General features: G+C 46.9%; 2 protein-coding genes across 2 annotated transcripts in view; one reads left to right on the plus strand and one right to left on the minus strand.

Annotated features, from left to right (window-relative positions):
- The first annotated feature begins 2,989 nt into the window (after positions 1 to 2,989).
- On the plus strand, positions 2,990 to 3,372 carry LOC120982694 (histone H2B 1.1). The gene has a single exon (XM_040412950.1). The coding sequence runs from the start codon at positions 2,990 to 2,992 to the stop codon at positions 3,368 to 3,370; it is 381 nt and encodes a 126-aa protein (XP_040268884.1). The 3' UTR covers positions 3,371 to 3,372.
- Positions 3,373 to 4,072: 700 nt separating this feature from the next.
- The window catches only part of LOC120982704, a 66,480-nt gene continuing 56,335 nt past the window's right edge, over positions 4,073 to 14,217 (minus strand). The window contains exon 4 of the mRNA XM_040412961.1: positions 4,073 to 4,387. Coding sequence (XP_040268895.1) covers positions 4,073 to 4,387 — 315 coding nt within the window. The remainder of the gene's footprint in view (positions 4,388 to 14,217) is intronic.

Consider the following 14,217-nt stretch of genomic DNA (forward strand, 5'->3'; position numbering starts at 1 on the left):
ATTATATTGCAGACTCCATATTACCGTCCTCTACATTACATCACAGCCTAAACATTATGTTACAGCCTCCATATATTCAGTCTCCAGATAACATCACAGCCTCCATATAACTAGCCTCTACATTACATTGCAGCCTCCATACTACCAGCCTCCTCCACATTATATTACAGCCTTCATATTACCAGCTTACACATTACATTACAGCCTCTATATTTCATTACTGGCCTACACATTATATTACAGCCTCCATATTACCGGCCTCTACATTACATCAGGGCCTAAACATTACAGCCTCCATATAACATCACAGCCTCCACACTATATGACAGCCTCCATATTACATCACAGCCTCCACATTATATGACAGCCTCCACATTACTAGCCTCTACATTACATTACAGCCTTTACATAACATTATATTACAGCCTCTACATTACAGCCTCCATACTACATTATATTACAGCCTCCATACTACCAGCCTCCACATTACATCACAGCCTTAATATTACCAGCCTCTGCATTACAGCCTCCATATTACATTACCAGACTCCACATTATATTGCAGACTCCATATTACCGCCCTCTACATTACATCACAGCCTAAACATTATGTTACAGCCTCCATATATTCAGTCTCCAGATTACATCACAGCCTCCATATAACTAGCCTCTACATTACAGCCTCCATATTATATTACAGCCTCCATATTAGCGGCCTCTACATTACATCACAGCTTAAACATTGTTACAGCCTCCATATTAATTGACAGCCTCCGTATTACCAGCCTCTACATTACAGCCTCCCTACTACCAGCCTCCATTTTGTATAATCAATCTCAACATTATATTACAGCCTTCATATTTTCAGCCTCTACATTACATTATAGACTCCATATTATATTGCAGCCTTTATATTACCAGCCTCTACATTATATTACAGACTCCATATTACCGTAATCTAAATTACATCACAGCATAAACATTATGTTACAACCTCCATAATTTCAGCCTCTACATTACATTACAGCCTAAACATTATGTTACAGCCTCCATATTTTCAGCATCAAGATTACATCACAGCCTCCACATTATATGACAGCCTCCATACTACCAGCCTCCACATTATATTACAGCCTTCATATTACCAGCCTCTGCATTACATTACAGCCTCTATATTACATTACCGGCCTGCACATTATATTACAACCTCCGTATTACCGGCCTCTACATTACAGTCTCCATATTACATTACCGGCCTCTACATTAGTCTCCACATTATATTACAGCCTCCGTATTACCGGCCTCTACATTACATCACAGCTTAAACATTGTGTTACAGCCTCCACATTACATCACAGCCTCCATATTACCAGCCTGTAAATTACATTATATCCTCCGCATTATATTGAAGCCTCTATAATATATTATCAACCTCCACATTACATTATAGCCTCAATATTATATTACAGCCTCCACATTACATTGCAGCCTCCATATTATATTACCACCACTCCCCTCAGCAGATCACTACTGCCCTCATTCTCCTCACTGGCTGACCACTACTCCCCTCATCATCCTCAATACCATATAACTACTTCACTCATTCTCCTTATTGCCCAATCACTACTCCCCCCATCCTCACTGTCTGATCACTACTCCCCCATCCTCCTCACTGTCTGATCACTACTCCCCCCATCCTCACTGTCTGATCACTACTCCCCCCATCCTCACTGTCTGATCACTACTCCCCCATCATCCTCACTGTCTGATCACTACTCCCCCCATCCTCCTCACTGTCTGATCACTACTCCCCCATCCTCACTGTCTGATCACTACTCCCCCATCCTCCTCACTGTCTGATCACTACTCCCCCCATCCTCACTGTCTGATCACTACTCCCCCCATCCTCACTGTCTGATCACTACTCCCCTCATCCTCACTGTCTGATCACTACTCCCCCCATCCTCCTCACTGTCTGATCACTACTCCCCTCATCCTCACTGTCTGATCACTACTCCCCCATCCTCCTCAGTGTCCGATCACTACTCCCCTCATCCTCCCGAGTATACGATCACTACTCCCCCCATCCTCCCGAGTATACGATCACTACTCTCCCCATCCTCCCGATCAGTGGTCTATAATGAGGGAATAATCCGCCTCGGACATGAGGCTTCCATGTATTCACACAATGCGGCAGCTCCATCCTAGAGAAGGGGGGGGCTCTGAGAAGAGCGGGGGGCGGAGACAGCAGGAGGGGCGGGGCTCATAGCTATTCATTCTCTGAGCCGGGGGCGGAGCTAGTCCACGGCCGCTGAATTCTAACCGGACGGTAATTGAGCGGGAATTTCAAAAGCCATGGTACTAGTTCTATAGCCCCGCCCCCATAGCCTGCTCAGTATTAACCCGTCAGTGGCCGCCTTCTCCCGCTCCCCACCGGAGAAGGGGAGAACAGTCCCGTATTCACTGTGCGGAGAAGAGCGGCTCCATCGCTGCGCTGGTGTCCAGGGATAGAGCGCACGACCCCCCTGCACGCACAGTACACTCAGCGGCGGCATCACTACCAGGCCAGCAGGGGGCGGGGCGGTTATCAGCCGAGCAGAGAGGCCCTGATAGACGGAAGAGAGATGTTAGCCCCGCCCCCTGCTCAGCTGAATGGATGGATGTTAGCCCCGCCCCCGGCTCTATGAATGGATGTGAGCCCCTCCCTACTTGCGGCTCCGCCCCTGGCTCTGCTGAATGGATGAATGTGAGCCACGCCTCTCCTGTTGCTCCGCTGAATGGATGTATGTAAGCCCCGCCCCTCTATTTGCTCCGCCCCCGGCTCAGCTGGATGGATGTGAGGCTGCCAATTAGGAGAAGCGGAGACACCACGTGACCCTCTCCTCCAGTAGATCGGCGCGCAGTCAGCAGCAGCTCATTTGCATGGCCCGTGTATAAATACCGCCGCGGTGGCAGGAGGAGAACAGACGAGATTTTGTCCTCAGTCAGAATGCCCGAGCCAGCCAAGTCCGCCCCAGCGCCCAAGAAGGGCTCCAAGAAAGCCGTCACCAAGGTTCAGAAGAAGGACGGCAAGAAGCGGAGGAAGAGCAGGAAGGAGAGCTATGCCATCTACGTCTACAAGGTGCTGAAGCAGGTCCACCCCGACACCGGCATCTCCTCCAAGGCCATGGGCATCATGAACTCCTTCGTCAACGACATCTTCGAGCGCATCGCAGGGGAAGCCTCCCGCCTGGCTCACTACAACAAGCGCTCCACCATCACCTCCCGGGAGATCCAGACCGCCGTGCGCCTGCTGCTGCCCGGAGAGCTGGCCAAGCACGCCGTCTCCGAGGGCACCAAGGCCGTCACCAAGTACACCAGCGCCAAGTGAGCGCCGCCCCCCGGACCCAAAGGCTCTTCTCAGAGCCCCCACCCTGTCTCCAGCGGAGCTGCTCCCGGGTCTCCCCGTTGTTCTCACAGTGGCTGCGGTTTTCCTCCCTGTCAGCTAGATGAGATGCGGTAACGCTATCGGAAGTTACAATACAAGCTAACCCTAACCCTAACCCCTCATCCTCCTCCTCCATGCCCGATCACTACTCCCATCATCCTCCTCAGTGTGGCGCTCCCTGGAGAGAGGCTGTGCGGCCGCTCAGTGCAGGACAGGAGGACGAGGCTCCTACGGGCACATAACGGCTGCGGGGTCCAGAGCTCTGCTATTGGCTGGGAGAGCTCAGGATCTCGTCCCTCGTTTGAATTTCCCGCCTATAGTTACTGCTGATTTACAGGAGGAGCCGCTCATTGGCGTCTTTGTCTCTGCAGCTCCGGGACAGATTAACCCCTCAGTCTCCGAGCACAGCTCGTATAGTAGCTGCGGGGGGGGGGAGAGGAGCGGTGAACACCCGGGGCTCGGTATAGATTATTGGGGGGTTTCTGTAATGTAGACCTCCGGCTGTACTGAGCACAGGGCGCCGCTGATCTCCTGATGGGCGGGCGGTGTTAACCCCTCAGTGGAATCGTAGCTCCTCCCCGGGAAGATGTGGGCGGCTCTGAGAAGAGCCTTTGTGCTGTGAGGACGGAGGAGGCGGCGGCAGCATTAACCCCCGAAGCCGTAGAGAGTGCGGCCCTGGCGCTTGAGCGCGTAGACCACGTCCATGGCGGTGACGGTCTTCCTCTTGGCGTGCTCGGTGTAGGTGACGGCGTCCCGGATGACGTTCTCCAGGAAGACTTTCAGCACCCCGCGAGTCTCCTCATAGATGAGGCCGGAGATGCGCTTGACGCCTCCCCTGCGAGCTAGGCGGCGGATGGCAGGCTTGGTGATGCCCTGGATGTTATCACGGAGCACCTTCCTGTGCCGCTTGGCGCCGCCTTTCCCGAGCCCTTTCCCTCCTTTACCGCGACCAGACATCTTCTAGGTGTGAGGAGCAGAGAGCAGTGACTGCTCAGCCCAGAGCCCTCCTTTATATGGAGCATGGGCGGACCTGAAAGAGAACTGGGGGCGGGGCTGTTCCTGAACTCCAGGCCCCGCCCTCCAGCTCTGATTGGCTGAGCTCAGAAGTGCCGGTGCTTTTCATTTTCCAGCCTCCATGTTACCAGCCTGTAAATTACATCATATCCTTCGCATTAAAATAAAGTCTCTATATTATATTATCAACCTCAACATTATATTACAGCCTCCATACTACCAGCCTCCACATTCTATTACAGCCTCTGCATTACATTATAGCCTCCACCTTACATTACAGCCTCCATATTACATTATCTTCCTCCACATTATATTACAGCCTCCACATTATATTGCAGACTCCATATTACCGGCCTCTACATTACAGTCTCCATATTATATTACATAACTGGCCTCCACATTATATTACAGCCTCTGTATTACCGGCCTCTACATCACATCTACATCACAGCTTAAACATTATGTTACAGCCGCCATATTTTCAGCCTCCACATTACATCACAGCCTCCACATTAATTGACAACCTCCATATTACCAACCTGTAAATTACATTATATCCTCTGCATTATATTAACGCCTCTATATTATATTATTAACCTCAACATTATATTACAGCCTCCTTATTTACAGCCTCCACATTCTATTACAGCCTCTGCATTACATTATAGCCTCCACCTTACATTACAGCCTCCATATTATATTACAGCTTCCACATTATATTACAGCCTCCATATTACTAGCCTCCACATTACATTACAGCCTCCATATTACCAGGCTTCTCATTATATCACAGCCTCCATACTACCAGCCTCCACATTCTATTACAGCCTCTGCATTACATTACAGCCTCTGCATTACATTACAGCCTCTGCATTACATTATAGCCTCCACCTTATATTACAGCCTCCATATTACCAGCCATTACATTACAGCCTCCATACTACCAGCCTCTACATTACATTACAGCCTCCATACTACCAGCCTCTACATTACATTACAGCCTCCACATTACATTACCAGGCTCCACATAATATCACAGCCTCCATATAATATTACAGCTTCCACATTATATTCCAGCCTCCATATTATATTACAGCTTCCACAATATATTACAGCCTCCATATTATATTATCAACCTCAACATTATATTACAGCCTCCATATTATATTATCAACCTCAACATTATATTACAGCCTCCATATTTAAAGCCTCCACATTACATTATAGTCTTCACATTACATCACAGCCTCTATATTATCATCCTCAACATTATATTACAGCCTCCATATTTACAGCATCTACATTATATTACAGCCCCCATATTAATGGCCTCCACATTACATCACAGCCTCCATATTATATTATCAGCCTCCACATTATATTACAGCCTAATAATTACCAGCCTCCACATTACATTACAGCCTCCATGTTATATTACAGCCTCCGTATCACCATCCTCTACATTACAGTCTCCATGTTACATTACCAGCCTCCACATTATATTACAGCCTCCATATTACCGTTCTCTACATTACATCACATCCTAAACATTACATTACAGCCTCCATACTAACAGCCTCCACATTATATTACAGCCTTCATATTACCAGCCTCTGCATTACATTACAGCCCTCTAATTATATTACAGCCTCCATATTACCAGCCTCCATATTATATTATCAACCTCAACAACATATTACAGCCTCTACATTAGATTATAGCCTCCACATTATTTTACAGCCTAAATATTACCAGCCTCCATGTTATATTACAGCCTCCGTATTAACGGCCTCTACATTACAGTCTCCATGTTAAATTACCGGCCTCCACATTATATTACAGACTCCATATTACCGGCCTAAACATTACATCACAGCCTCCACATTATATGACAGCCTCCATACTACCAGCCTCCACATTACATTATATTACAGCCTCCACATAATATAACAGACTCCATATTTCCAGGCCTCACAATATATTAAAGCCATGACATTACCAGCCTCCACATTATTACAGCCTCCACAACATATTACAGCCTCCATATTATCAGGCTCCACATGATATTACAGCCTCCACAAGATATTACAGCCTCCATATTACCAGGCTTCACAAGATATTACAGCCTCCCTATTACCAGGCTCCACATTACATTATAGCCTCCATATTATATTACAGCCTTCACATTACATTACAGCCTCCACATTACATTATAGCCTCCATGTTATATCATAGTCTCCACATTACATTATAGCCTCCATATTATATTACAGCCTACATGTTATATTACAGCCTCCACATTACAGCCTCCATATTATATTACTGCTTGCACATTATATTACAGCCTCCAAATTACATTACAGCCTCCATATTATTTTACAGCCTCCATATTATATTACAGCCTACACGTTATATTACAGCCTCCACATTACGGCCTCCATATTATATTACAGCTTCCACATTATATTACAGCCTCCATATTACCAGGCTCCACATTATATTACAGCCTCCACATTACATTACAGCCTCCATATTATATTAAAGCCTCCACATTACATTATAGCCTCCATATTATATTACAGCCTCCACATTACATTATAGCCTCCATATTATATTACAGCCTCCATATTATATTATCAACCTCAACAACATATTACAGCCTCTACATTAGATTATAGCCTCCACATTATTTTACAGCCTAAATATTACCAGCCTCCATGTTATATTACAGCCTCCGTATTAACGGCCTCTACATTACAGTCTCCATGTAAATTACCGGCCTCCACATTATATTACAGACTCCATATTACCGGCCTCTACATTACATCACGGCCTAAACATTACATCACAGCCTCCACATTATATGACAGCCTCCATACTACCAGCCTCCACATTACATTATATTACAGCCTCCATACTACCAGCCTCCACATTACATCACAGCCTTAATATTACTAGCCTCTGCATTACATTACAGACTCCAAATTATAATACAGCCTCCACATTACATTACAGCCTCCACATTAAATTGCAGACTCCATATAACCGTCCTCTACATTTCATTACAGACTAAAAATTATGTTACAGCCTCCATATATTCAGCCTCCAGATTATATCACAGCCTCCTTATAACTAGCCTCTACAGTACATTACAGCCTCCATACTACCAGCTTCTACATTACATTACAGCCTCTATATTTCATTACTGGCCTACACATTATATTACAGCTTCCATATTACCGGCCTCTACACTACAGTCTCCATATTATATTACATTACTGGCCTCCACATTATATTACAGCCTCTGTATTACCGGCCTCCACATCACATCTACATCACATGACAGCTTAAACACTATGTTACAGCCTCCATATTTTCAGCCTCCACATTACATCACAGCCTCCACATTAATTGATAACCTCCATATTACCAGCCTGTAAATTACATTATATCCTCTGCATTATATTAACGCCTCTATATTATATTATTAACCTCAACATTATATTACAGCCTCCTTATTTACAGCCTCCACATTACATTATAGCCTCCACATTATATTACAGACTTCATACTATATTACAGCCTCCACATAATATTACAGCGTCCATATTACCAGCCTCCACATTATATTACAGCATTAATCTTACAGACTCCACATTATATAGCAGCCTCCATATTACCGGCCTCCACATTATATTACAACCTCCACATTATATTACAACCTCCACATTACATTACAAGCGTCCACATTATATAACAGCCTTCACATTACATTACAGCCTCCACATTATAATTACAGCCTCAATATTATATTACAGCCTTAATATTACATTACAGCCTCTATATTATATTACAGCCTCCACATAATATTACAGACTCCATATTACCAGGCCTTACAATATATTAAAGCCATGACATTACCAGCCTCCACATTATTACAGCCTCCACAACATATTACAGCCTCCATATTATCAGGCTCCACATGATATTACAGCCTCCACAAGATATTACAGCCTCCATATTACCAGGCTTCACAAGATATTACAGCCTCCCTATTACCAGGCTCCACATTACATTATAGCCTCCATATTACATTACAGCCTTCACATTACATTATAGCCTCCATGTTATATCATATTCTCCACATTACATTATAGCCTCCATATTATATTACAGCCTACATGTTATATTACAGCCTCCACATCACAGCCTCCATATTATATTACTGCTTCCACATTATATTACAGCCTCCAAATTACATTACAGCCTCCACATTACATTATAGCCTCCATATTATATTACAGCCTACACGTTATATTACAGCCTCCACATTACATTACGGCCTCCATATTATATTACAGCCTCCATATTACCAGGCTCCACATTATATTACAGCCTCCACATTACATTACAGCCTCCATATTATATTAAAGCCTCCACATTACATTATAGCCTCCATATTATATTACAGCCTCGATATTACATTATAGCCTTCATAATATTTTATAGCCTCCACATTATTTTACAGCCTCCACATTACATTACAGCCTCCATATTATATTACAGCCTCCACATTACATTATAGCCTCCATATTATATTACAGCCTCCATATTACATTATAGCCTTCATAATATTTTATAGCCTCCACATTATATTACAGCCTCCACTTTACATTATAGCCTCCATATTATATTACAGCTTCCACATTATATTACAGCCTCCATATTACCAGGTTCCACATTATATTACAGCCTCCATATTACCAGGCTCCACAATAATATAACAGCCTCCTTATTACCAGGCTCCACATTATATTACAGCCTCCACATTACATTATAGCCTCCATATTATATTAAAGCCTCCACATTACATTATAGCCTTCATATTATTTTATAGCCTCCACATTATATCACAGCCTCCACATTATATCACAGCCTCCACTTTACATTATAGCCTCCATATTATATTACAGCTTCCACATTATATTACAGCCTCCATATTACCAGGCTCCACATTATATTACAGCCTCCATATTACCAGGCTCCACATTACATTACAGCCTCCACATTAAATTACAACCTCCATATTATATTACAGCTTCCACATTATATTACAGCCTCCATATTACTAGGCTCCACATTACATTACAGCCTCCATATTACCAGGCTTCACATTATATCACAGCCTTCATATTACCAGGCTCCACATTATATTACAGCCTCCATATTACCAGGCTCCACATTATTTTACAGCCTCCACATTAAATTATGCCTCCATATTACCAGTCTCCACATGATATTACAGCCTCCACATGATATTACAGCCTCCATATTATATTACAGCCTCCACATTATATTACAGCCTCCATATTATATTATAGCCTTCACATTACATTATAGCCTCCATATTATATTACAGCCTCCATATTATATTAAAGCCTCCATATTAACAGTCTCCACATGATATTACAGCCTCCACATGATATTACAGCCTACAGATTTCAGCCTTCACACTATAGTACAGCCTCCATATTACCAGGCGGTCCTCATTAAGGTCTTACTGGGGGGGCTGTTGTGTGTGTGGGGCGGAGGGGGGGGGGATAGAAGCATCACCAGCATCATATGCATCAACTTCCGTCTATAATGAGCAGCTTTCTTCAGCCGCCCTCTGAAGAAACCACCCAGCTCCAGCAGCAGGACATCCAGCAGAACCTGAACCAGCAGGCGGTGACATACTTGGACTCCACCCTGTAACCCATGATCCAAGATCTCCTGGACTTCAGGGCATGCAAACTTCATGTGTGGCCCCAACTGGGCGAGTTTTCCATGGACATGCTTTCCTGCCCGGCCAGAGCGGGTGCTCGGTGCGGCGGGGGGCACAGATACCCCTGAGAGAACTCGCCTTTCCTTCCAAAATGTTTAGTGACAAGTAGCAAGGCTGAAGATCAGCCTGTGTTTGTGGGAGGGGCGAAGGAGACCTATATAGCGCCGCCTCGCTCTCCCATCATGGACGCCGCGCTCTACCGTGACGTCCCATCACTTCCGGTTTCAGGTTCACACGCTGCCGCTCCGTACCTGCCGCCGCTCTGAAGGTTATACCGCACTGATTCGATCCTCTCTCCTCCGGTAAGCTAAGCGGCGCCTTGAGCTGCTCCCCATCCTGGGAGCCTCGGCGCCGTTCTTTCTGCGCTTCCAGCTACAACCAGCTAGCCGCACGTGTTCTCGCGAGACTGGGCCCCGACTCTCCTGCACTGGTCTCCTGGGCAACGCCAGACGCTCAGGTCACCACTTGCGGGACGCCGCGCTCTCACGTGACGTCTCTTCACTTCAGGGTTCAGTGCCGACGCTGCCGCTCTACCTTCGCTGCTGCTCGTTCCTGCCTCCGGTCTGAGTTCCTCTGCCCTCCCGAACCGCGCTCCCCTGGTAAGCTAAGCGGCGCCTTGAGCTGCTCCCCATCCTGGGAGCCTCGGCGCCGCGCTCTTCAACGTTACACGTGTCTGCATGCTGGCCCCAGCTCCCACACTGGTCTTCAGGCAACGCCGACGCTCAGGTCCCCAGCACGGTTTATCATCCAGCACATTCAGGCTCTGCCACAGCACCTGCATCCAACCAACCCTGGTCACCCCTCTTGAGGTCACATGGCCAAACCCTTCACATACCATACTCTCAGTCTGGGCACACTTCATTCAGCAATCCATGCCCAGCAATGTCAAAAAAAAAAGGGGGCTCATGTCGGCCGCATGCCAGATTCACGTCACCTTCATTTTACCGGGACGCTCGGGTTCCCTGACGTTTGTCTGCCGCATGGCGGATTCACGTCGTTCACTCCTGGAATCCTCAGTCCATTCTATCCTTCCATCTGCCGCCCAGCAGAGTCACGTCCTTTCCTGACACGCATCAGGTCTCATCCAGCTTGGCTCTTTCAGGTTTCACACAATCATCCGCCACGCAGCAGATTTATGTCGATTTTCCGGTTTCGCTTTCAGGTTTTCATGCACGCTATTGTCTGCCACGCAGCAGATTCATGTCAATTTTCCGGTTTCGCTTTCAGGTTTTCATGCACGCTATTGTCTGCCACGCAGCAGATTCATGTCAATTTTCCGGTTTCGCTTTCAGGTTTTCATGCACGCTATTGTCTGCCACGCAGCAGATTCATGTCAATTTTCTGTCTTGCTTTAGGTTCATGCACGCTATTGTCTGCCACGCAGCAGATTCATGTCAATTTTCTGTCTTGCTTTAGGTTCACGCTATTGTCTGCCACGCAGCAGATTCATGTCAATTTAATTTCTTGCTTTAGGTTCATTCACGCAATTGTCTGCCACGCAGCAGATTCATGTCAATTTTCTATCTCATTTAATGTTTCATCCACGTAATCGTCTGCCACGCAGCAGATGCCCTTTCCGGTCTCGTTTCTTTCCCTGACACGCATCCGGTTTTCAGTTTTGGTCTGCCACGCAGCAGTCCATGTTAGTTTCCTGACACGCATCAGGTTCATCCACCGCCCTGTCACGCATCAGGGACTGGTTCTCACGTCTCGTTTGCACTTCCTGACACGCATCAGGTGCTGTCGTGGTCCTGCCACGCAGCAGGTGCATCGGTCGCCCTACTCGGCCCGTTCTAACCTGGTTGGACCCTGATGCGCCTCAGGGGCTTCGCCTCTAGCCACGCAGCTAGTTCACGGGTTCCGGCCGCCCGCAAGGCATCAGGTCATTCAAGGGCGCCTCACATGTATCGGGCACGGTCAAGCTTGACCCTCAGCTTCCGCTCCTTGATTCATGTCAGGTTCTACCTTTCTTCTGCATCCCTCAAACCTCACCCCATGTTTTTTAGGGTCACCCCGGAGGTCCGTCTAGGTTCAAAAATTCGCTAGGCGAAGTCCTCAAGGTACCAATCCTAGGCCCCCTTTTTCATCCAGGTCACTTCCGTTCAAAAAAAAAAAAAAAGATGGGTCCGGTCGTCTGTCCGCCGCGCGGCAGATTCACGTCATTAATTTACTAAGACGCTTGGGTTTGTTCTGTCGTTTGTCTGCCGCGCGGCGGATTCATGTCATTTTATTTTCCAGAGACGCATCGATCTTATCCGGTCATTTGTCTGCCACGCAGCAGATTCATGTCATTTTATTTTTCCTGACACGCATCAGGTTCATTCGATCTTTTGTCTGCCACGCAGCAGTTCGTGTTTTATTTTCCTGACACGCATCAGGTTCATTCGCTTTATATCTGCCACGCAGCAGTTCATGTTCTATTTTCCTGACACGCATCAGGTTCATTCGATATTTGGTCTGCCACGCAGCAGTTCATGTTCTATTTTCCTGACACGCATCAGGTTCATTCGATATTTGGTCTGCCACGCAGCAGTTCGTGTTTTATTTTCCTGACACGCATCAGGGTCATTCACTTGTCTGCCACGCAGCAGTTCATGTTTTATTTTCCTGACACGCATCAGGTTCATTCGCTTTATATCTGCCACGCAGCAGTTCATGTTTTATTTTCCTGACACGCATCAGGTTCATTTACCGCCCTGACACGCATCAGGGACAGGGTTTTCTTTCATGTCATATTTCATATTCCTGACACGCATCATGTGCTTCTCCACGGTCCTGCCACGCAGCAGGTACGTCAGTCGTCTGACACGCATCAGGCCGTTTCAGCCAGGTTGGACCCTGGTGCGCCTCAGGGGCACTTGCCACTAGCCACGCAGCTAGTTCACGAGCTCGACCACCTGACACGCATCAGGTCTTTCGTTTCGCTCTCTGGCCTCACATGTATCAGGCACGGTTAAGTTAATTGACAACGCGCGCTCCCGCTCCCTGATCCACGTCAGGTTCTACTTTATCTCCAGCATCTCTCAAGCCTCATCCCATGTTTTTCCAGGGTCATCCCAGAGGTCTATTTTGTTCAAATTTCGCTTAGGTGATTTCATCCAGGTACCAGTCTCAGGGCCCTTTCCATCCAGGTCGTTCCTGTTCCACGGTTTCGTACGCCAAGTCCAGGTAATCTAGGTCAGCTCATCAGGTAATGCCAGATTCAAAAGAACAGCAGCAAGCCATAGTCCCGCAGGAAACCAGTCACCGGGGCAATGTTCAGGGCCTTTTCCACCTCCCTAGACAATGATCCTTTCGGGCCATATAAAAGCATAGTGATCAAAGCAGCTATGTACCTCTGTCTTTACGGGTTCTTACGGCCCGGGGAATTCACCAGCTCTCCAGGACACGCAGGCCCCACTTTAGATCAATTAGCCTGGCAGCAGACGCATTGCACCCTATCACTCCACTTCACCAAAACTTCTCAAGTGGGACCGCCAGTCAAAATTCGCTACTACCAGACCTTCAATGACTGGTGCCCGGTTGCCGTGTTCAAAAAGCTATTCGCCACTGCAAAAGATCCCGCGCCGGGCAGCCCTCTTTTCCCTTTCAACTCCAAACATCTCACGGCGTCACAGTTCGTTCACCACATCAGAATCTTAGCTTCGGACTAGGGTTCGATGCCAAGGCCATTTCGGGACATTCATTCCGCATAGGGGCGGCATCCGCAGCGTCAAGTCATGGGGTCCCAGCGCACGTCATCCAGAAAATGGGCAGATGGCAATCTTCCCGTTTCACGCACTACGTTCCGAACCCGCAGGTTGAGGTTGCCGGAGCCTTCACCAGCTTAGCTTTATGAGTTCCGCATTAATCTTTCCTACCCGATTGATTTTTGCCCCTCATTTAGCTCGCACACGGCCATGGCTTCCGGCACACCTCAGCCATTGATAGTTGACAATCAGTCACCCCTCCC

Source organism: Bufo bufo, assembly GCF_905171765.1.
Source record: "Bufo bufo chromosome 1 unlocalized genomic scaffold, aBufBuf1.1 SUPER_1_unloc_1, whole genome shotgun sequence".
NCBI lineage: Eukaryota > Metazoa > Chordata > Amphibia > Anura > Bufonidae > Bufo > Bufo bufo.